At 49.3% G+C, this 23,300-nt stretch overlaps 1 protein-coding gene across 1 annotated transcript; it reads right to left on the reverse strand.

Annotated features, from left to right (window-relative positions):
• Positions 1-7,114: 7,114 nt before the first annotated feature.
• On the reverse strand, positions 7,115-20,746 carry ATP6V1E1 (ATPase H+ transporting V1 subunit E1; the record flags this gene model as incomplete). The annotated part of the gene is given in 9 exon segments (NM_174810.2): positions 7,115-7,633; positions 8,473-8,560; positions 9,511-9,605; positions 11,311-11,379; positions 12,149-12,238; positions 17,407-17,473; positions 17,855-17,964; positions 19,077-19,142; positions 20,653-20,746. Coding segments are annotated over 9 exon segments (681 nt in total). The 3' UTR covers positions 7,115-7,570.
• Between the last annotated feature and the right edge of the window lie 2,554 nt (positions 20,747-23,300).

Genomic DNA, 23,300 nt, shown 5'->3' on the forward strand with positions numbered 1-23,300 from the left:
AGTGCCGCCGCCCAGAGAGGCGGCTCCCTCGGCCCACTCAGTCACCGAAGGCCCCGTGTGGATTGTGGGGAGCGGGGGTGCTCCATGGAGAACCGCTGGCTGGCAGGCCTCAGCAGCGTGGGGATTATACACACTGCCTAGCCAGGCGTGTGGGGCCCCAGGGACGCCCTCACCACCCAGGCCCGGGCATGAACTCCACCTTCCCGACACCCGCACTGGGGCCCGTAGGTAACATGCTGCTGGGGCCGGGAGGGCAGTGGGCAGCTCCAGCAGGGCGAAGCCCTGTGAACAGCAGCGTGCTCTGGGAGGGTTTTTGTTGTTGGGGTTGGGGGAGGAGGAGTTGGCCACCTTCTTATCAGGTGGCTGTAAGCCGTTAAGACACTAGAGATTCCCGGTCGGCCTTATCCTTAAACCATGGGCCTCGTCAGTGATCTCTTGCTTCCTGGGCCGTGACCCTGTGGCCCGCGGGTGTGTGTGGTCACGTTGTCCCCCTTGGTATGTTGTCGTTGAGTTGGCTGATGCAGTCATGAGACTGCATTCCTGCCATCCTCACAGTGTCGTCAGTCCCCCACGCTTTCCTGTAAAGTTCTACATCAGTCATTTAAACAAAAGTAACTTTAAAGTGGACTTCATGCATAAACCTCAATTTTGACATGAAGCCAGCCGGAGCATTTGTCTCACTTGATTTTGAGTCTCCTTGGCCTGGGTTGGAGGAGTGGGGGCAGGCGGCTGGGACCCTGGCCCCTTTGCTGTCCTGATGAGTGGGCCCCTGTGGACCAGCACCACACCCTGAACACAGGTCCAGTTGGGTTCTGACTTTTGGATTCCCAGCTGCAACTTCTCTCGCCGTGACATGAATCTCTTCACCAAAGGCCAGAATGTTCTGATAGTTTTAGGCAGAGCTTAGCTGAGTCCCTCAGGGTATGTTTCCCAGGTCTGTCTCCTTGAGACCAAAACAGTCTTCCCACTGGTCAGCTCTGGAGTCTGGTTCCGTGGAACGTGTTAGTTAATCTACCCCATTTTCAGAATTACTGTTTGACCTTTACACTTGTTAAGCCCCGGGTGTACCATCCCCAACACCCTTGCTTGCTTCAGATTCGCACAAGAAACAAGAGTTGGTGGGGAGGAACCAGGGAAGAGACAGGAAGCCAGTCGTGAGTGAAGAGTGGGTTGGTCTCAGTTCTGGTGGAGCTTGCCGTTTGATGTCTGGAAACATGCAAAGGTTCCCTCGTATTGAACAGTAATGACTTTTGTCTCTAATCCTCTCTGTCACTGGGAGGAAAAGTGGCTGAGTTTGATAAATGGGGAGCACCTCTAGGGTGAGATTCACCCAGGGCTGGGCCCTCAGAGGCGACCTTCACCCTGAACCCTTCTGGAGAGGCCTCTGGGAGGAAGGCCTCTGGGCTGCGGGCCCAGGCTATCCCCTCCCCCAAACACTAGGCCCTGAAAGGGCCGTGTGGTTTTCCTTTGGGTTTTTTATTATTTAAATATTTATGTATTTTGGGCTGTGCTGGGTCTTAGGTTGCACCAGTTTTGTTCCCCTTCTGCAACCCAGGCTCACTGTTTGTTGCCGTGGGTGATTTTAACCAAACTCTGCAGTGAGAGAGGGACTGTGAGAGAATAGCCAGGAAGGCAGCTGTTGTGTTCTGAGCCCGTCCCTTGGCGTTCAGGGTGATGCGGGTACCACGCAGCTGCCTTCAAGAAGTCTCTCAGTTTGGAAAAGCACTGCCCGCTTCTCAGAGCTTGGGTCTGAAGCTTCTTCCAGAGGGTGGCAGGATGACAGTTGTTTTTGAGAGCCCTGCAGTTGGTCCTTGGAGCATGTCCAAGGCTTGATTTGGCAGGAGGAAAGCACGCTGCATCCCAGCCCCAGGAACTAAAATGTCACTTCTCAGCATTTATGGAACGAAGGCTCTTCCGCGCACCTGTAATCGGTCACTCACAGGACAGAAAGGGGGACGCAACTTCCCTGCAGACCTCACAGTAAAGGGAGGCGAACGGGGCAAGAGGCTGGACGCCAGCAACATGTGAGCAGAACTCATTACCCATCCGCCTGTCCATGGCGGGTCAGGAGAGAAGTGGGCGTGTGTGCATGCATGGTAACCTTGACTGGAGAGAAGCATGTGTGTGCACGCACTGACCCTGACTGGGGCTACTCCCCAGGGGCCAGTCTCTGCTCCATTCCTGGCTGGTTCTGTTCTGGCTCCCCTGAGCCTCGTTCTGGCTTGAATCTCTCTCCCAAGCCTGTGCCGCCACCCGCTGCGCCCCCCTCCTCCCCGCCCCGGTCCTCACAGCCACTGGGCAAGTGGCCCAGGGGGCCAGGGTGAGCCAGCCGCTGCCCAGCCTTGCCCGTCTTCCGGGGCCCTGCACCCTGATACGCACACCTGCCCCCACATGCCTGCCTTTGTAGGTTTCCTGTCCACACTGGTTCTGCAGCTGCATCTTGGCCAAGTCAGTGGGGACACACAGGTCGCCCCCCCGAGTCCTGCCATGCCTCCACTGATGTGCTTTGCTGAGACACTCGGCCCAGGGCGCACAGGGGCACAGCGAGCCATGTGGCCAGGACGGAATCCAAGGGGGAGAGGAGCACAGGGAGGAGTGGACGCTCCTCAGCCCTGGCCCTGCAGGTGTTCCAACGCCCCCCTCCTCCACCCTGGCCCCAGCAGCCCCCATAGCCACCCCTGCCCCCAACAGCTGAGTCGTCTACCAGCCCCACGGGGAGGCCGGGGTCTTCTGTAAGGGAGCCAGCTCTGTGCTTCGGGGTTCAGCTCCCTCAGGGCAGCCTCTGGGCTCTCTGACTGGTCCCTACCACCTGAGCTACGTGTAAAAGCTTTCAAAAAATATTTCAATTTCATTTCAGGCTTAAAGTCAGAACTGAGTGTGACCTGTTTACTTAAATCATAGCCTGCCTCTGATCCCATGCTATTTGCTTAAACACACTGGTGGCTTAAACCGTTACCTGCGTCTAACCCTGTTCCCCTTGCTATGTGTTTGGTGAATGAGAGCCACCGTCAACAGTTAAGAACACGCACTTCCAACAAGGAAGGTGTCCACTGAGCAGAAAAGCAGCATGTTTAGAGCTTGCAATGATCTGCTTGTGGCCACACTTTACCTCGTGTGGGTCCTGTATCTGGGAGTCTGGGAGACAGGCTCCTTGGAACGCAGTGGAACGTCACTCTTTTAGGCAGAGGCAGACACTCGAGAAGGGTAACTGATGCGACTTTGGTAAAGTCTTGTTTGTGGAAACAGACTGTGACAGGTTTTGTAGGCTGAGAAGCTGCAGTGCCAACAATACACGGCACCCAGGGCACTGGGGACATTCTCCCATGGGTCTGGGAAGGTGTTTCTCTCACATCCTGGTTGGATATCATCAGAGAGGCTCTGGGGCCGCCACTCCAGCTGCCCACATGCTCGGTCTGCCCTCTTCTGGGAACTTGTGGGCCTTGGAATCAAAATGTCAGAAGAAACTGGGTGCTGGGAGGAGGTCCTGGTATCTGGAGAGCCTGTCTTCGTTACCGGGCGGCCAGCATGTTGTGGGCATCTCCAGGGGCTTTGTTTTGGGGGAGAAAACCGCAATCAGTGGTTTTCTGAAAGGGTGACGTCGACTCGGAAAAGGTGGGCCTAGTGCCAGGCACTGCTGTCCAAGTCTGGACCGGAAGCCTGGAGGAAGAGACAGACGGGTCCTTGGATGCCGGGAGTAAACCCCGGGGAAGCCGACAGTGACCTGGCTCTGGACAAAGATTCAAGAGGGGAGGGGTGGACAGGAGACGCCAGGTGTGGGAACAAGGTGACCTGAGGACCCAGAGAGTGTGAACACCTTCCCCTTAGTGTCCCCAGCCAGGGACACACACCAAGATTATTGTGCTGTGAGAAATGGACACAAGGCTGGACTGAGGGGCTGATATGGCCATGCTCTGAGTGTGAAGGCAAAGCCATGGGACCCACATAGCCGCCCCTCGGGATCTTACAATCAGGCTTAGTTTGGAGAACTGGTTGCGTGTCATCTCAAGGGTCCATACATGTAAGACAGAAGTAACTTGTAGGACCTGCACCAGGCAGCTCGTGAGGAGTTCAGGCACAGGCCAAGTGGATCGATAAAAAGAAAGGGGGCCTCAGTAAAACAGAAGAGCCCCCCGACTCACCGGGACCCCAGTGTTCCAGAACCTCACTGGCTGGAGCTGGTCCCTGTGGCTGCAGATGCCCCCAACCCTCACCATTCCCTTCTGGGGGGCAGTGACCTGACCTTGTTCACTGTGGAGAAGGCCATCAAGTTGGCAGCCAGTGACTTCTTCCAGTAGCAGTTCCCGCAAGGCGGGTGCATCGTGCTCTTTTTCTGTATGGTGGTGGGAGCTAGTGGCCGCCGGACCTCAGTTCACGTGTCTGCACACGTAAATGTGCATTTGGAGGTTCGAGACCGGCCATATAGAATGGATATGTTCCGTTGTCAACCAGCAGACACATTCTCGGTTTTACTGAGGGTGAGTGACACTTGGCCACTGTGTGCGTCCAAGGTGTTCAGCACGATGACCTGACAACCACAAACTGCAGCCTGATCACCACTGGGAACAGCCCTTGCTCGCAGTTACAAAAATGCTAAGAACATCTGGGATCTACTCTCTCAGCAACGTTCTCACACAGAACAGTGTTAACTGCAGTTGCCACACTGAGCACCACACCGCCAGGACATACTGACCTTGTAACTGCACGCTGGGGCCTCACCCAGTTTACTCAGTCTCCACCTCCCTCTGCAAACCACATATCCCCTCTTTTTTTCTGTGTTTGCATTTTTTAATAGATTCTGCATATCGGGGAAATCACAGAGTATGATTCTGTGTGACTTTTACTGTCTCTTCACTCATCCGTCCTGGACACTTTGCTTCCACACCTTGGCTACTGCTGTGGACACGGGTGCGTTTCCACCGGCAGTGCACTAGGGTTCTCTCCACGTTCTGATTTATGGCCAGTGTGACAGATGGAAGGTGATCTTAGTGGGTTCCCTGAGGACTAAGTGCATGCAGCGTTTTCTCCTGTGTGCTTTGCCCGTTGCGTCTGTGAATTCTCGTATTGGCCCCGTATCAGGTGTATGCTTGCAGTTGGCCCCCGCCCCACCACATTAAGTAGGCGGCCTTTTCATTGGGTGGCTGGTTTCCACCGCTGTGCGGAAGCTTTTGGTCTGATGTGGTCTCACTTGTTTCTTTTACCTTCTGTTGCATGTGCTTTAGGTTCCCGTGTCATGGAACTTTTCCCGCTGTTGGGAGTTTAATGCTCTCAGGTGCTTGATCCATCTGTATGAGTGGTGTAAGACAGCAGTCGAGCTCTTCTGCAAGTCAATGTCCAGTTTTCCCAGCACTGTTCACTAAGGAGCCGTCACTGCCACTGGTTCCCTCGTCAGGCATTAGTTGACTGTTTCTGGGCTGTGGGTCCATCCCGTCGATCTGTGTTTATGCTGAGGAACGGAAACAGATCAGCCGCAGACACTGTCCAGTTCTGTCCATGCTCCCCGTTGCCCGGGGACAGTTCTTGGGGGTCGGCAAGGAGGGACCCTGCTAGGGCTGTTTCACTGTCCTGGCCTCAGCCTCCCGGGCAGTCTGTTTTCAGAGCTTGGTTTGTTTACCCAGCTGGGTGAGTGGCAGCCCATGGGGACCAGGCTGAATACCAAGGGAGGGTGGAGGGGCAGTGTGCTGGCCTGTGACAGGACACGACTCCAGCCCCCAGTGGCATCTGCAGTGGGAGCTGCCTGACAGGTGTGAGCTGCTGGGAGCTGAGCTGCGGGCACATGGGAGGTGCCTGAGATGCCACAGCAGGATGCTGGGCACTGCATGATCCTCTCCCCCTTCACGTGGGATCAGAACAGACTTCCCAGGTTGTCCCTAACTTGCTGGACTAGGATCCTGTCAGCCTCCAGGTCCAGCCCTTGATTTTGTGGTCAGCAAGCCCGCATCTGGCTGTGTTGCAGGCTCCGTAGCTGCTGCCACAAGTGATGCCTCTGGAAGGCTGGGGGCAGAGGGCTCTCCTGTCTCGGGCCACTCTGCCCCCCGAGCTGGGCCCTCAGACAGTGTGTCATTTTGTAAAGGAGGCCCCAAGAGGGGAAGGACCCCCGTGACAGACCCCACGGGGTGTTTATACAAGGAATCTGGGATGTCGTGTTGACAAAAGGGCGGGCAGACTAACTAGTGACTGTCTTTCGATAGCTTTGGAAACTCAAATCCAAGCTTAGGCTGCAGTGTACAGCTACAGCGGCATCAGCGACTGTGCAGGTGAGGGTCCCTCCGTGCTGGTGGCACAGGCCCCACCCAGGAGTGGGGAGGGGGCATGGTGGGGCGGGGGCGGAACCCTGCCCTAAGGTTGGCCTTCCTGAAGGGCGCTGCTCACAGCCCATTCTTCAGGGTCGCCCGGGGCATCGGGGAGCACTGGGTGTGAGCAGCCGTCGCGGTCACCGCTTGCCCTCTCCCTCTCAGGCCCATCCCTGGGTGACCAGGCCCCCAGTGCTCAGGAGCCTGCCACCTGAACAGACAGGGTCGTCACTGCATCTCAACTGAGTCAGTTTGAGGATTTGCTATTGTTAATTCTGAGTAAATAACTTAGTTCATCCTAGCACTGATGTGGGGAAAAGCAGGATTGTATTTTAGTTCAAGAGGACCACGACAGCCGTCCCAAGGCTGGGGGTCCCCTGGCCCCACACCCTCCACCCGTGGAGCCCTGTGTGACGTGAAGGCCGTGAGGAGACCGCGCGTCTTCCCAGCTGCGTCCATTTAGGACAAAGCTACACTTGAGTCAACTCAGGTCATCCTGAGGGTGGAGGACTGACTGACACCTTATCTTCAGGTCACACAGGGTTTTAAGTCTTGATGCACCAAACACACAGCAACTCCTCTCCCCGGGCCCGCGACGCCACCTTCTCTGATGCTACCAAATCTAATACACCTCCCTTAATCAAGCCGTCAGCCCCTCCAGAGCCCCTTGTGGAGGGTGCCTCAGGGTGAGAGCTGGATGAAAAGGAGCAGAAGCAGAGGAAGAGGGAGGGAGCCGTCGGTGGCCCACCACTGCTGGGCTGTGGCTCCGGCATTCCAGATCGCCCAGTGGAGTCGCAGCCCTTGTGTAATAAACCACAGCGACATCCACCTCCACGTTGTGTTTTAATAAATAGAGCAGATTCATGGAATAGACCTTAAATCACATTTACAGACACTTCTAGGTCCAAACACGTAGGCGAGAAGCTGCTACTGCCGGAAGGGATGAGGCCCACATGCACTTGAGGACTGAGTCTACCACCCCACCGCCTGTAGGCTGGATGGTGGAGCCCAGGACAGCAGCAGGTGCGGGACACGCACACACCTGGCCCCGCAACTGCACGCTACAGAACGGCGGGAACTGTGCTACTTTGAGACAAGCTAGAGGAAGGTTTCCTAATGTACTAACTGAGACTCCCATCATTACCCATCAGTCGGAGAACATTAGCTACAGAAGAGCACCCACTGACAAATAAGGGCAGGGGACAGCAAAGAGGAAGCTATACAGGCCATCTCGTTTCTTCCAATGACGGGAGCGTCCTCGTCACGCACCTCCTGCTGGCTTAGTCCAAAAACTTCCTGTTGGCATTTGCACCAAACAAGGCTCCCCGCACTTCGGGCATCATCTGTGAAGAGTGGAAAACTTCTGTGAGGCAGTGCGGCCTGGCACGGACCCACCTGAGCCGCAGCCACAGGGCCAAGCACTTATCCCAGCAGAGGCCGAGAGAGAGGTGACGATCACACCTCTGGGCTTCAGGCCACTGCTTAATGGGGACAAAGAGAAGCGACAGAAGTCACCACCATCCGGGGCTTCTGTCATGTTCTGACATGGGCAGAAGTGACGCTCTCTCAACAGACAGAGCACCCACCCTGTGCCGAGTAGACAAGGCAGGCATGTGCTGAGGCCTCCAGTAGCAACTGGAAAACCCCAAGGGCCCAACCTCAGGACGGTGGCTGCCGTCCACGTGTGGTCAATGCAGCTCTGGAAAGGACGTTCAGTTTACCTAGTTTTACAAATTTACCCACGTGTGCCTGGTGGTCAAGCAGACCGCACTCCTGAAAAGGCCCCACACCGGGGACAACTCAACTTTCCCGACCGCTTTCTGCAAACACGGGAACCCAGCAGCAATTCCTCTAACAAGCGACTTGATTCCTGTCACTCGCTCAGGGGTGTGGGGTTCTAGGGCCTTCGTTAAGCAATTCCGTAGTAAAGCATCTCTTAAGCACCCCGATACATCTCACACGTAGTGAGATCCTAGACAGACAAAGCCCTTGTTCTATCCCCAAGCCCACCCTCATATACATGGTATCATCTCAGCAAATGACACTAAATGTCCAAACCTCCATTCAAGAAAATGTCCCAAAACGTACAAAGAGCGACAAATCTAAAATACCAACGACACGTTCTCCACATCACCTCAAAGTAACCCCAGGCCAACTGACTGAGAAGTGTCCCCACACTCACCTGCTGGGCTATGAGGTCCAGCCGACTTTCGAGTGTGTTGGACACCTTGATCTTGCGGTCCCCGTTATAGATCTCGACACCGCCGGCTCTACAAAGAACAAGGTAAAGAACCATGTGTATAGATCTAAGGAAAACAGACCCGTGATGCAGTTACCTTCTTCCTCTTGAGTAGAGGCCAATGAACATACACAATCAATTTGAAACTGTATCTCATCCCAAGTGACGATGTGCCAACCTCACTTGGTTAACTCCAACAACTTGCCCCTCCCTAACAGAACAAAAAGGGGAATTCTGTCCCCATTTGCCAATCAACAGCCCCAGTCCTCATCTGATCCAGGCTCCAGTCAGCTGTGAGCAAACCCCTCAGAGGTGAAGCGTCTCTGTTTAATTCTGGAGTAGGTGCTCTAACATCCAGGGTATGTACTGTCTGACTTTTCTAAGGGTCCAGACTCAAAACACCGTGAACAGTGGCCCTGACTGGAACCTGCTATCTACCAGACCTCAAACTGCTTGTCGGTTTTATCTCCTCCCGCCGCTAATTACCCATCAGCAGAGTGGCTTTGGATCCTGAGCCCTGGGTCAGCTCCGCATAGACGTTACCTCATGGCAGCTGCCAAGAGCTGGAAAGCTACAAGGAAACAATGCCCTGGCCTCCTCGCCCAGGAGCTCCTGTGGCCAACCCCACTGCACCCAGCCGTCAGTAGAAGCACCAAGAATGCTCAGTCCACACCACGGAGTCCACCAGCCAGACATGAAAGTAGTTTCCTGGCCAGAGGGAGCCACCCCCTTTCTCAGCATCTAGTCACACGTGTACCGAGCTTCAACTTCTGGGTACAAAATCTGTTCTGCTGTTTGGCAGGATGAACCATAAGAATCTGGTTCATAAGAGGAGACCAACAGGAGCTGACAGGAGGCACAAATGAGCGGGGTTCCACTGCCCTCCAGCACACTGAGCCCAGCGGACACGAGGAAGGTCCAGCATGTGGCTGTTCACGCAGCCAGAGCCACTTGCATGTTAAAAGCAGAAGCATTCCTTACATCTCCTCGGGCAGGTAGGCCTCCTGGTCAATCTGGACATCAACGTCTCTTTTGGTTGCAACTTTGTACACAGGGATTGCTTTTTGCACTGCAGCCTGGAAAGACAAAAAAAAAACACAGAGGTGTCATCAAAAACTATGCAGGAACCACAGGAGATGTGGGTTCGATTCCTGGGTTGGGAAGATCCCCTGGAAGAGGAAACAGCAACCCACTCCAGTATTTGTGCCAGGACAATTTCATGAACAGAGGAGCCTGATGGGCTACAGTCCATGGAGTCACAAAGAGTCAGACACAAATAAGCAACTTGACCACACACACAGAACAGTTATCCTCAAAACCAACAATCTATACAAGCAAAGATATTCCCACTTATTTTTAACAGTCAAATGGTAGAAACCACCCAGGTGTCTATAAACACAAATGAGTAAATAAAATGTGGTCCATAGATTCATCCTTAAAAAAGGAAATTCCAACTCTGGCTATACCATCAATGAACCTTGAAGACAATATGCCAAGTGAAGTAAGCCCATCACCAAAGGACAGGCTTGGTAGGATTCCTCTTGCAGAGGCACTAGAGTAGCCGTGTGATACAGACAGGAGCAGGATGCGCCTGCCAGGGGCTCATGGAGTTGCTGTTCAGTTTGGAAGATGGAAAGTTCTGCAGAAGGAGGGTGGGGACAGTTGCAGAACAGCGAATGTACTTAAAGCACAGAACTGTATGCTTAAAACTGGTAACAATGGTAAATTTAATGCACTTTTTACCACATTTTAAAAAGGAGTGAGCTGGGGGAAGGGGTATAGGGTAGATGGAAGAGGTTCTAACCTGACTGAAGGTAGCACCAGGTGTGGGCTCCAGCAAGACACTAATAACATCATGACGGAACTTTAGTCTTTTTATGATCCTGTTACCAGTTGAACAGATGTACACATACACTGAATTCTTCCTATTCCTCAGGTCTCACACAGTATCACCATGGAGAGCGGATGCCACTCTGGGGGCATCCGGCCCCAGCAGCTTCACAGCGACGCCCACCAAGGTGCACTGCCCCACGTCTAGATGGGCGGCCCAAGCCGGGCTCCGGGTCCCTGGCACAGCTCACTAGTTCACAGTGGAGATAAGAGTGAACACTGCTCCCCACCTGGCAGTCTGCTCTCCTAGGAGACAAGTGACCTGGGGCAGCCACAAGCATACTGTGCGTTAAAATGTAGTCACTAAAGGACTAAGCTCTCTCAACCTCGCCCGACCATAAGCTACAGGGAAGAACGACCTGAACAGAGTAGCTGGCACATAATCAGAGCTGGTGGCGGGGGGTGGGTCTACAACCTAAGGACCCTTCTGTTGCCACCGTGTGCCTGCCAGGGCCTTGGTCCTCCCTGGGGCCAAGGTCTCCTCCCTTAAGAGAGAAGCTCCTCAACACTGGCCTCTGGCAGTGACGCTGTGTCATCACTTTGCTGGCACCTCCTGGCCTCCTCCAGGTGTAGGACAGTACTAAGTTAGCACCAAGCCCTGCTGCTCTGGGAGTATGCCACTTCTCTGTGGTCTTGCCTATCCTCGGCTCCAATCCAGTAGATACCGTTCTTACTGAATTTTCAGATCATGGTATACGAGGTCTCCAGGAAGGGAGGAGGGTACTAACACAGCCGGCAGCTTGGTTTCCTTGAGACAGTAAATCAGAGGCTTGGGTACGCTGAAGTCAGAATCTCCAATGAGTGAAGACTTCTAGTCTCCATGGCTGAGCTGTCATTTCATACCCAACACATTGATCTTTAAAAAGAAAAAGGATTTTTTTCAAACTTTACCTTCACCAGAGGGAAATCCTGTTTCCTGCAGCGAACGATCATCCGGGGCTCCAGCAACTGGTACAAACCCTATTAAAGCACAGATGCAATCAGCACAAACTATAAAATAAAGCAACAGCAAACAGAATGTCTTTATAATTCTCTCAGAGTTGGGGGAAAAGTCCTAAGTTCCCCCAAAGAGGGCCTACACAGCACAATAAAATGGGAAGACTCTGGTGTCACAAACCAGATAAATATACCCAAATGCTCTAGTGATGGGAACAAAATACAGCTAAGTGAAAGTGAAGTCGCTCAGTCGTGTCTGACTCTTTGCGACCCTGTGGACTGTAGCCCACCAGGCTCCTCTGTCCATGGGATTCTCCAGGCAAGAATACTGGAGTGGGTTGCCATTTCCTTCTCCAGGGGATCTTCCCAACCCAGGGATCGAACCCAGGTCTCCCGTATTACAGACAGATCTTTAACCTCTGAGCCACCAGGGAAGCCCAAAATACAGCTAGGTTGAGGACAAATACTGTTTGTCCTGAGCAGGAAACATAGTTTATACAGCCTGTGGTCTAAACCTCAATACCTAAAACAAGCATTTCAGTGGTGAAATAAAATTAGGAAGGTTTATAGTTGGGGGTTACAGAGAACCATTAAAAAGGTATCAGTCTCATTCAACCTGCGAGATACCACCGTCCTCCCAAGCATCTCTTCCTCGACAAGGCAAACAGCCAAGATGAGAACACGCAGGAGCTGTGTGTTCACAAGACGAACCAGGAGGGGCACAGCGGGCTTCTCACACTGTCGGTTCTGCAGGCGCGTGGCCATCTGTGGTACACCTGACCTACAGACTTACCTGGAGGACCAGTCCATCCAGCAGCACTTGGTACCTGGTTGTATCTTTTACCACTTTGCTGAGTCTCTGTTTTGCTTCATTTAGTAGGTCCTACAAAGGGTGGAAAACAAAAAAGTTGTCCAAGCACCTGGGTATTCAGCTCAGAACCCACACGGGGCTGGCCCAGCTTGTGTCCAATCAGTTCTCACTCTGTGGCGGTTTTCACTCCACAGACGTTCTCTGAGGTGCACAGTAAAGCAGATGCTGTGCTAAGGTCACAGATACACAGAAGCAGCGCCAGCTCAGCTCTCAGGGAGACAATGCTCTAGCGGAAGAGCCCTACCGACTGACACAAATGTGTGACACAGACTGGAAAAGCAAGTTGTAGCATTAAGACAGTCATTTAAGATGGTTCTATTTTTTATTTAGAAAAAAAGAGTCTCTGAACAGAGAACAAAGTGTCATCAATGTTTACCTGTAAAGAGGCTGGACTATCAATGATTTCAATTTTGTGTTAAGTTTGTATTTTCTAATCATCTGTAACAAACACTTCTTTAACAGAAACAGAAATCTCACATGGTTGCAAAGAACACACTGGAAATTACTCTGTAAGTGATAAGCGTGTATTGGTTTACTGGCTAAAAGTGGACCCAGGCAGAGATAATACCCCTCAGTTCCACTGCTGTCCACCCAACACTGTCACGAACATTCCATCCCAAAAGTTTCCCACGCATCTACTCTACTGAACACAATCTCTAGAATGATTGTGGGGGATTTAAAGAGGAGAGGGAAGCTACATGCTCACCTAGAGACCAATCAGAATTTGGGAAGTGAGGGTAGAGAGAGGGAAGTGGTTCTGTGAGTGAGTCACCCTTGACCCCACCACTTTCCAGGAACCACTGCCAAGCATTTTAAGCCTTCATAATCTAGGAAGCTCATGGCACAAAGGTTTACAGCATTTGTGTTATACATCTGGCTGAAAGAAACTTAAGCCCCTCCTCACCAAGAGATCCCTCAAGCACGTTTCTTTATGCTAGAATTGACCATCCACACTGGTCAAGCAGGTAAGGGTGGAAAGGGGAGTTTGGAGACAGCCTTACATTATGAGAATCAAGTCAACCTCTAAATAGCAGTGCAGCTGTTTATAAAAATAACCCACTATGAAAAATCTGGAAATGGGTAAATGAGTCTTAACACCGCCCACAACTACAAGCAAGGGCACAGGAAGTTGGAAAAAACTGAACTCCAGATAAGAAAGCTAAAACCTAACGGAAATTGTGTCGTCCCCTATCTAGAGCATTCCTGTCCACTGAACAGACGTGCCCTACAGGTGAGGATGGTAAGTTACGAGCAGTGATGTTACTAGGCATCAATACTCCAGTGATACTGATTCTAAACTCAGCTTCTGGCTGCAGCCTGACGCCTCATGGAGAGAGGTGTAAGTCACTGTCTTTACCTCTCAGCCTACAGATCAGTACTTCGAGAGTTGTCCACCTGCACCTGCCTCTAGCTTCCTGAAGATTTAGGACCATGCTCCTAGAAATCAAGGAACTGAAACCTGATGATGACGACGACAACAGAACCATGTTTCCTTGGTCCTTCCACGTGTGAACAGTCAGCTGGCCGTCAATCCCAGCACCGGCAATCTCTACTTCAGGGACCAACACGTCAGAATTTCTACAGGGTACTTGTGCTCTTTATCTCCCAACAACAGGAACAGTGCCTTACAAGGTGTGAGCCTTAGAGAGTGACAGGAGAAGACTGTCACTGCCCTCCTCCGCATGAGGCACTATACAGGCACTTTTCCTACATGAACCTTCAGGTGTGTGCTTTCCCCATTCTACTAGGAACCAAAGGTTCACAGAAGCTAACAAATGCACCCACCGAACAGCAGACAGTGGTGAAACAGAAACTCACACCTCACAGAGATCCCAAAAACGGGCTCTAACACTGGAAAGCGTCGGGGCAAGGCAGCGGGACAAGGTCAACAGTGAGAAGAACAACCAAAGGATGAAGCACTGCGGGCAGCAGAGCTCGCCTGTTTGCTACCATGTCCTTCCATCTGTTTCCCCATCCTTTCCTAGCCAACTGCTTGACAAATCCCCTTCTTCAATAGTTTGATTCTATGCGCAAGCTGGAAAAATGAAGGTTTTAAAAGAGCAAACTGCACTGAAACATGGACATGTTGCCCTGCTCCCCATCATCTCATAGTTGGGGCTGGTTACTGGGGTTTGCTAAACCGAAAAGTCCCCCATGGCCCAATGTTAGGCTGCAAAGGCCGAAGGAAACAAGTGCTTTAGAACAACTGAATTAGAGCAACATTTATTTTAGCAAAATTCTAATTAGCAAAACAAAAGCTCACAATGTGTTCTGAAACGCTGCACGTTACAGAATAACTGCATTTGGTATCTATCGAAATGCTAACAGCTCAACAAAACAAGAGAAAAATAAAGAGTTCTGTCCCTGGCTGCTGCTTCTCCTTCCACATGACTGCTTTCCCCATGTCCTTAGAATGTCTTGTTTTCCTGGCTGTTAAGCTCGAGGCTTCTCAGGTGGTTGCCTGACAGTGGAATCCTACATCCACAATGGTGATGAGCTCATCCACACACAGACTGGGCTTGAGAGCTGTCTATATGCCAGCCCCAACCTCTCTCCTAAACTCACCTGGTCTTCTGAAGCCGTTCAAATGCCAAGATTCATCACATTCTCCACCTGCTGTTCCCCCTGTATTTACCAATACCTATCCAGGTGCCTTACCTGGTAAGAAAACCTTAAGTCTTTTTCGACTCCTCACAACCTGCAGTCACCAAGTCCTACAGACACCAATCTTTAAGAATCTGTGGACGAGGCCCTGGCCTTCTCTTAATGACCACTGCTGCCATTTGGTCTGGGCTTCTCTGCTTTTTGACCTTCAGATCCAAGTTAAGCCATAACCTCATTTTCTCTCCCTACATCACCAGTTCTCTTTCTCCAACACAAACCTAATCCTACAGCATGCTCCTTTAGACGCCCTGCAACAAGATTACTCTGGGCTGTTTATGCCCGATGAGGCCACCAAAATCTCTGGAAAATGGGGCCTGGAGTTTGCATTTTAACAAGGCCCTCCATGAGATCTCCATGCCTATCAAGGGTTAAGAGAAAAGGTCAAAGGATACTTTCCACACTCCTGAGTAGGCATCAAGTCTAACCAAACCCTGGTGTCTCTCTCCAGCCTCAGCTCCTATATTCCCTGCTCTTCTGGACAATTCCATTTCCTGCTCGTGTTGTCGATTCCTGGTTTTGGTTCATGCTGCTCTCTCCAATTCCGTCTCCAAGCTATGACTGACTTAATTCTTCATAGTCACCCTCAAAAGGCTGTAGTGCAGACACAGTCTTTTGTCTCGACTCCTACAGGACTGAGCAACACAAAACCCTGCAACCCACACAGCTGCCTCCCTCAAGGGAACCTAGCTAGGAAATGAAAACAGGTGAGTGAAAACTAAAAGATCAAGTTGGTACTGAAATCAGAAAGACATGTGGGTGTAAGAGTTTAAGAAGCAGATAAACTCTGGCTAGTTTGTGCTGCTGTGCTTGTGCTGTGCTTCTTTGTGTCCGACTCTTTGCGATTCCATGGACTGTAGCCCGCCAGGCTCCTGTGTCCATGGGGATTCTGCAGACAAGAACACTGGAGTGGGTTGCCATGCCCTGCTCCAGGGGATCTTCCCAACCCAGGGATCGGATCCAGGTCTCCCACATTGCAGGCGGATTCTTTTACAGTCTGAGCCGCCAGGGAAGCCCTTGGCTACTCTGGGGTCTGTAATAGGTGTTAGGGGAGCTACTCTTCTCTCTACTGGAGCACACTTGTACTCACAATGCTGGGTGGGCTTCTGCTCTACGTCAGAGGATTCTGCTGTAGTTCCTGCTGTGTTGTTACAGTGTGTCCTCACACTTGAGACACCCTGGCAGACATTTCCATCTGGAAGCTTCCTGGCCCCTCTAAACAGGTCCAAAGTCAAAGTCATCTGATTGTCGTTCTTAAAAGAGTCCGCTCTCCTGACTTCCTATTTCATTAATAGAACCACCACTCTTCTAGGCAGCCAGGCCTGAAATTCAGGATTTTGTATCAGTCTTAAAGGAGGCAGCAGAAGATCAATCCGCAGCCAATGTCCAGAGTGTCCTCCTATAAAATGCATCCCCATTGACAACCCACTCAGTCCTTGCTGCCATCACACTAGTCATGTGACGAGACCAACATTAAGATATTTGTGTTTCTTTAGTCATCTAAGATGGTATGTCTTCTACTTAGTCAAGTTTTATATCTCCAGTTTTACAGCTTTTCCACATTGGGCCTATTCATTAACATTTATTCCTAATTAGTTACTGCTGGCATGTGGAAAAACTATCAATTTCTGTATATTCTCTTTGTAGCCAGTCACCATTTGAACTAATCACCAGTTCTTAGTGTTTTTTGGGTGTTGTATTTTTTAGTATATAATTGTAGCATCAAAACAGTATGTTTCTTCCTTCCCAATATTTATCTAACTTATCTCTCCATTTGTTAAGAAATCTAGGGCCTCCGTAACAACAATATGAGTAGCAGTGCATATAGAGGCGTCCGTGATTGGTTTCTGAATTTTCCTTTCTGGTCATGCCATGTGGTTCGCAGGTTCTTAGCTCCCCGACAGGAGACTGAACCCATGGCCCCTGCAGTGGAAGTCCGGAGACCTGACGACTGGACCCACAGGGAATTCCCTGGTTTCTGAATTAATTCAAATTCCTTCAGGCTGCCTGACCTAAGTGTATGTTCCTGCCCTGTCCTTTGGATGACAATACTCTCCAGACGGTTACGTGTCTAACCTCTTCCCTGTTAAATTTAGTCTACATACTTATGAACTTACATCATGAACCCTATATATGATATTCTTCATAAAATAAAGTGAAAACTTCAACACCCTTCTACTGAAAGTACTCAAAGGTTCCTCACGTGCACTCAGGGCCCCTATGTTACTCCATTCAGGCTTTCCAGCCTCAAGCCCCCATCACCCGCACTCTACGGTCCTCCATCATGAGTTATGTGACTCAGAAGAGTCTATATGTTGTCAGAGCAGTGAGTCCTTGAAAATGGGACACATATCTTATTCATTTCTTTATTTATTACAATATCTACTGTACTGATTTGCTAACCAAAGGTTTTCTCTCTAAAAATCATTAATCAAGTCCTTAATCCAATATGAACTAGTGAATTCTCGATAATAGACAAACATTTTATAATACTATAACTAAAGGGACTAATTACTCACTGTGATAAGGTCATCTCTCGCTCTGAGGACTTTGAGCCTCGCTTGATTCATCAAATTGGACATCTGACTGCAAAAGGCATGGAAAAGTATCATCACTAGAGCTGCAGAGAAAAAAATGTACACCCTTCTTCAGATACGCAAATACCTTTCTCTGTACAGACCCAAACAGAACTCCCTGAAATATATGCAGTGCTTTATACCCACCTATTCTCAAATATTACGAAATATTTATTGAGTGCTTACCAAGTGGCAAGACTTTATCAGTTATTTCAACTGTATATTTCAGTAATCCAGTGAGGCTTCCATGTTCCCAAGTGAGGAAAGGGAAGTTAAGCAGAGTGACCAAGGTTAGATAAGCAGTGAGTGGTCCAGACAAAACCAGAACCCGTATCTGCTGACCCCAGTGCACCTGCTGGACCCTCTCAGCCCAGTGATTTTCAAAGCTCACATTTTCTTCTGCTGCTCAATCTGCTTTTCTTTCTTCTCATAATATTCCATAATCTTCAGTCTTTGGGTTTGGACAAGACGACCTTTCTCAATGTTGAACTCTTCTTCTGCCTACCAAGAAATAAATTAATTATTATTTCATTATACAGATTTGACAATTTTATTTTAAGCTGCTGGTGACCAGGGTATTTGCTTAAATTCACTTTATTCTATATCTAAAATGAAAAAGTGTTATGACTCATCTTCAAAGATTACTCCTCATTCCTTTTGTTCAAAAGGAAAGATCAGTGATTTTTATCATAAATGAAGCCAGAGTAAAAATTTAATCAAGGATAATAGTACCCACAAACAAATTTACAAAGTATATAATCAGAAGATTCTGTATATGAAAAAGATACAGAATTTGGAGTTAGAAGATCTGAGTTACTGTCTAAAATATTTGGTCAAGTAATCTCAGTCTAAGTGTCTTCCCTTATAAAATAAAAATAGTATTCTTTCCTTGTTCAAAATCCTTTTAAAATGATCAACTATATAAATTTGAGTTATTAGTTTTTTTAGTGTTAATTATTTAGTCACTTTTTTTTTAACCTGAAGTAAACTTTATTTTTTTTTTTGAGTAGTCACTTTTTATAAAGGCTATCTCAGTGTGTCAACTGTCTGTGATTTTCAGGCAGTAAGAAATTATGACTTTGGAAGTTAGCTAAAGTTACTCATTCAGATATTTAATGTTTTGCACAGCTACTGGAACCTTCATGTTCTAAAATAAATGCCTAACAGCTTATTACTACACCTATCACAGGAAATAAGTACAGATGATGGCGTCATACGAGATAAGACTACTTTAAAATAAAAATGCATTTAGCAGCTGAAACATTAAGTGCTAATATTTGTCCCAGAGAGAAATAAGGAAACTAGTTATACAAGAAACTGCAGCACTCAGATGGTCATCAAAACAATATTAAACATGCAACAAGGATATAGTGTACAGCACAGGGAAATATAACCTTTATTTGTACTACTGGAGAATAAATCAAAAGAACAATGAAAATTAAGTATTAAATGGTATTTGATTATACCTAGAGAAAAGAACAATTTTACATAACATACAGACATACTATGCAACTCAAAATTGCTCTGTTAAGCAATGTTATTCAGTACTAATTAGGAAAGCAAGACCATATAAAACTCAGGTAACTTCTTTAACCTAGACAGTGGAATCTCACCTTTGCATCAATTTCTTCTGCTTTCTCATTGGCTTCTTGTTCAATAAAAGCCATCATGTGCTTAATCTAGAAGAAGGAAAAGGTTATTTTTGAATGACAAGAAAATATATCTTTTCTGATTCATTCAATAATCATTTACTGAAGTGCATTTCCCTTCTCAGGTAATGTTGCAATGTTGTGACAAATCCAATATAGCCTTTGAAAATGGTCCACATCCAAAACAGACCCACAAACTCTTTAATAGGAAATAAATACAGTAATAAATAAACACAGTTTATAAATGCTAAAAGACACTGGCCTCCAGAGGTAAACCCTGATTCAAACCTGCATTGTCTGCCTTTATCACTCCTGCTGGACCCTCTGCTACTAGATCTGACTAGATCAGCACAGCCTCGAGCAAAACACTCATTTTAACCTCCATCTGAGAAGCCCGTTTACAGTCAACAGGAACACACCGTGCCTCTGGGAGTTCCGACAAGAGAAAGTCACCTGCTTCAGGACATTTAACTCCGCCCCTAAGACAGAAAAATCTGCCCTTAAATTACACTTTTCTTCTTCCTGCTAAATCTACTCGGTTTTACCCTTTTGCAGTCCGATTCCTTTAGAGATTTGCTGAAATAAACGACCATACTCCTCAGACAGGAAAAGCAACATGGACAAATACTTGAATACAGGGGGGGAAGGAATCTGGACACCCAGGATTTCTACGCGTCTGGTCTGCGCTTGGTGCTCAGCCCGGTCACTGATGAGAATTACGGGGAGCGCAGGCGTCGCCCTGACGGAGACCCCACGGAGCGTGTAGGGGTACAGGCCATACATTTCTTCACTCTTAACCGTTTTACAGAAACAAAAGATGCCTTTGATTTTCACCACGGTTTTACCTTTATAAGGTATTCTTCCTGGGGAACCCTTAGTTCTCGCTCTATCCTAATCAGGGGTGAGAGGGCCGGGGCCGGGAGGTGACCACTACTAGGCAGTGTGGAGGGCACCGCGTCCTTTCCCACAGCGACGCTCGGACGCCGCACGGGCTGATGCTCACGCCCGCACGGCACCTTGTGAAGACGCCTTAAGCTTGCCCACAGAGCTGTTCTTGCCGCCTTCTGTGATCAGCCGAAGATGCACTTAAAGGAGACACTCCGCCCTTCTGAGCGCTGATTAGATAACGAATAAAAGCAAAGACGTTTCCGAGGAAATGGAAATTTCCAAGGAAGAAACACCGAATTCCTCACGTAACAAGACTCACAAGACGGTGCGTAAGCGTTAGTCAGCGTTTTCCGACAAACTTCAGAAAGAAGGGGCCGACTTCCCTAAAAATTGTGGCCTGAGGATCCTTCCCCGAAAGCCGGGCCTAGACGCTCAACGCCCGCCCAGCCCGCGAACGACGAGGCGCCGCGCCAGCGCCGCGACCCCAGGGCCAGCCCCGACCCGCACAGCCCCGCGGCACGCCCACCGCCGACGCCCGGCAGCTGAGGCAGGGCCCCAGGAACGGAGGAGGCCTGGCCGACGAGGCCGCCGCGGGGCTTATCCAGGCCGGGGATGCGCCCGCCTGCCTCCTGGAGCCCAGCTTGGCGCTCACCTGCTTCTGCACGTCGGCATCGCTGAGGGCCATGGCGGCAAGCCGTGCGGCGGCGGACGATCGGCCGGAGGTCAGACCTAACACAGGAGACGGGAGAAAGGGAGAGGAAAGCCGGCGAAGCTCCCCGCCTCCTCTGTTTTGTGAGCTCGACTTCCGGTTCCTGCGCAGGACGCCGGGCAGCCCAGCCAGTGGGGAAAGAGAGCAACCCGGAAGTCCTGCCCCGCCCCCGTCGCCGACTCGTGACCGCTCATGGGTTTTTTCCCTAGTAGCCCGCTTGGGGGTCGGGTAGAAGGTTCGCCGTTAGGCGTCTGACTGCTGAGCATTGTCGACTGTGTTCTTTAAAAACGTTTATTTCTGCCAGCCAGAATTTATTTTACTGTCCTGGCCCTAATGGAAGCAAAAGTTTCAGTTTTTTTACTAACAGGTTTTTAGAGGAGCTTTTTGGAGAAGGGAATGGCAACCCACCCCTGTATGCTTGCCTGCAGAATTCCATGGACAGAGAAGCCTGGCGGGCTATACAGTCCGTGGGATCGCAGAGTCAGACACGACTGAGTGACTAATACACACATGCACCCACAGAGGAGCTTTACATTTACAGAAAATTGAGTGCCCCTAAAAACTGCTTCCCGTAATAGAAGCCTTTTACCTTTCTGGGGTACATTATATAATTCATTAGCCAACGCTGATGTGTGGACAAAAGCCTACGGCTTAATCAATTTCCTTAGCTTCCCCTTGTTGCAGAATATTCAGCCTCTTCACCGGTGCCAGACTAAATCTCAGAGATAGTGTGGGTTTTTTTTTTATTTTTTGCATGGAGTAAAAAACTATTTTTATTGCTTTGCCAGGAGAGGAGGAGGCCACAGCAGGCTAATGCCTTCAAAACTGTCTTGCCCTGGAGGGGGTAGTGAGTAGTCTTACAGTGTTCAAGAAGCGTGTGATCAGCCCATGGACATTGTTTTGATTGGGTGAAGGCTGGAAGTCAGCATTATCAACCTTCTGGTTTCAACTGGTCTGGGGTCATTTAGAACTGGACATGAAACAACAGACTGGTTCCAAATTGGGAAAGGAGTATGTCAAGGCTGCATATTGTCACCCTGCTTATTATTTAACTTACATGCAGAGTACATCATGCAAAATGAAGTATAAGCTGGAATCAAGATTGCCGTAAGTATCAATAACCTCAGATATGCAGATGATGCCACCCTTATGGCAGAAAGCAAAGAAGAACTAAAGAGCCTCTTGATGAAAGTGAGAGAGTGAGAGTGAAATGAGAATGAATGAGAGTGAAAAAGTTGGCTTAAAACTCAACATTCAAAAGAAAATCATGGCATCTGGTCCCATCACTCCATGGCAAATAGATGGAGAAACAATGGAAACAGTGAGAGACTTTAATTTTCTTGGGTTCCAAAATCACTTCAGATAGTGACTGCAGCCATGAAATTAAAACATACTCGCTCCTTGGACGAAAAGCTATGACCAACCTAGACAGCACATTAAAAAGCAGAGACATTACTGTGCCGACAAAGGTCTGTCTGGTCAAAGCTGTGGTTTTTCCAGTAGTCCTGTATGGATGTGAGCATTGGACTATATAGACAGCTGAGTGCCAAAGAATTGATGCTTTTGAACTGCGGTATTGGAGAAGACTCTTGAGAGTCCCTTGGACTGCAAGATCAAAGTCAGTCCTAAATATTCATTGGAAGGACTGATGCTGAAGCTCCAATACTTTGGCCACCTGACTCGAAGAACTGACTCATTGGAAAAGACCCTGATGCTGGAAGGATTGAAGGCAGGAGGAGGAGGGGATGACAGAGGATGAGATGGTTGGATGGCATCACTGACTCAATGGAGATGAGTCTGAGTAAGCTCTGGGAGTTGGTGATGGACAGGGAAGCCTGGCATGCTGCAGCCCATGGGGTCACAGAGTCGTACTGGACTGAGCGACTGAACTGAACTTGGGTCAATGTGCTTGTGGGCATCATAGTGTTAACTTCTTCCACCTGGTGAGGGTCTCAGTATCTGCAAAACAGCTCAAAGGACAGCTCAGAATATTATCTATAGCTCTTAAAGAACTAAAGGTCCTTGACTTTGTCTAATGGCTGAAGTATTACTATTTTATCTTGCCTATTTTCCTTTCTTTCTGCATTTTCTCATTAAATTTTTTGAATTTATTTTTGAGCGTACTGGACCCTTGTTGCTACATGCACAGCGTCCCAGATGGCACTGGGGGTAAAGCCTCTCTCTGCCAGTGCAGGAAATGCAAGACCAGGTCAGGCTGAGATGGTCTTCACTCATTTGGATTACAGTCCCTCTTCCCATTTTTTTATTTTTGGCCACACCATGCAGGATGCAGAGCTTCCCTGACCAGGATGGAACCCATACTCCCTATAGTGGAAGCATGGAGTCCTAACCACTGGACCTCCAGGGAAGTCCTCCTCCTGGTTTTTTTTTTACAATGCTGTGCAATTATGTGGCGCTGAGGAGTGAGAATAGCAAACTAACACATGTCCTGGGACTTCCACGGTGGTTCAGGGACTAAGACTCTGCACTCCCAATGAAGGGGGCCTGGGTTCGACCCCTGGTAAGGGAACTAGATCACACATGCTGCAGTTAAAAAAAAAAAAAAAAAAATCCTGAGTGCCACAACCAAG

Source organism: Bos taurus, chromosome 5 (assembly GCF_002263795.3).
Source record: "Bos taurus isolate L1 Dominette 01449 registration number 42190680 breed Hereford chromosome 5, ARS-UCD2.0, whole genome shotgun sequence".
NCBI lineage: Eukaryota > Metazoa > Chordata > Mammalia > Artiodactyla > Bovidae > Bos > Bos taurus.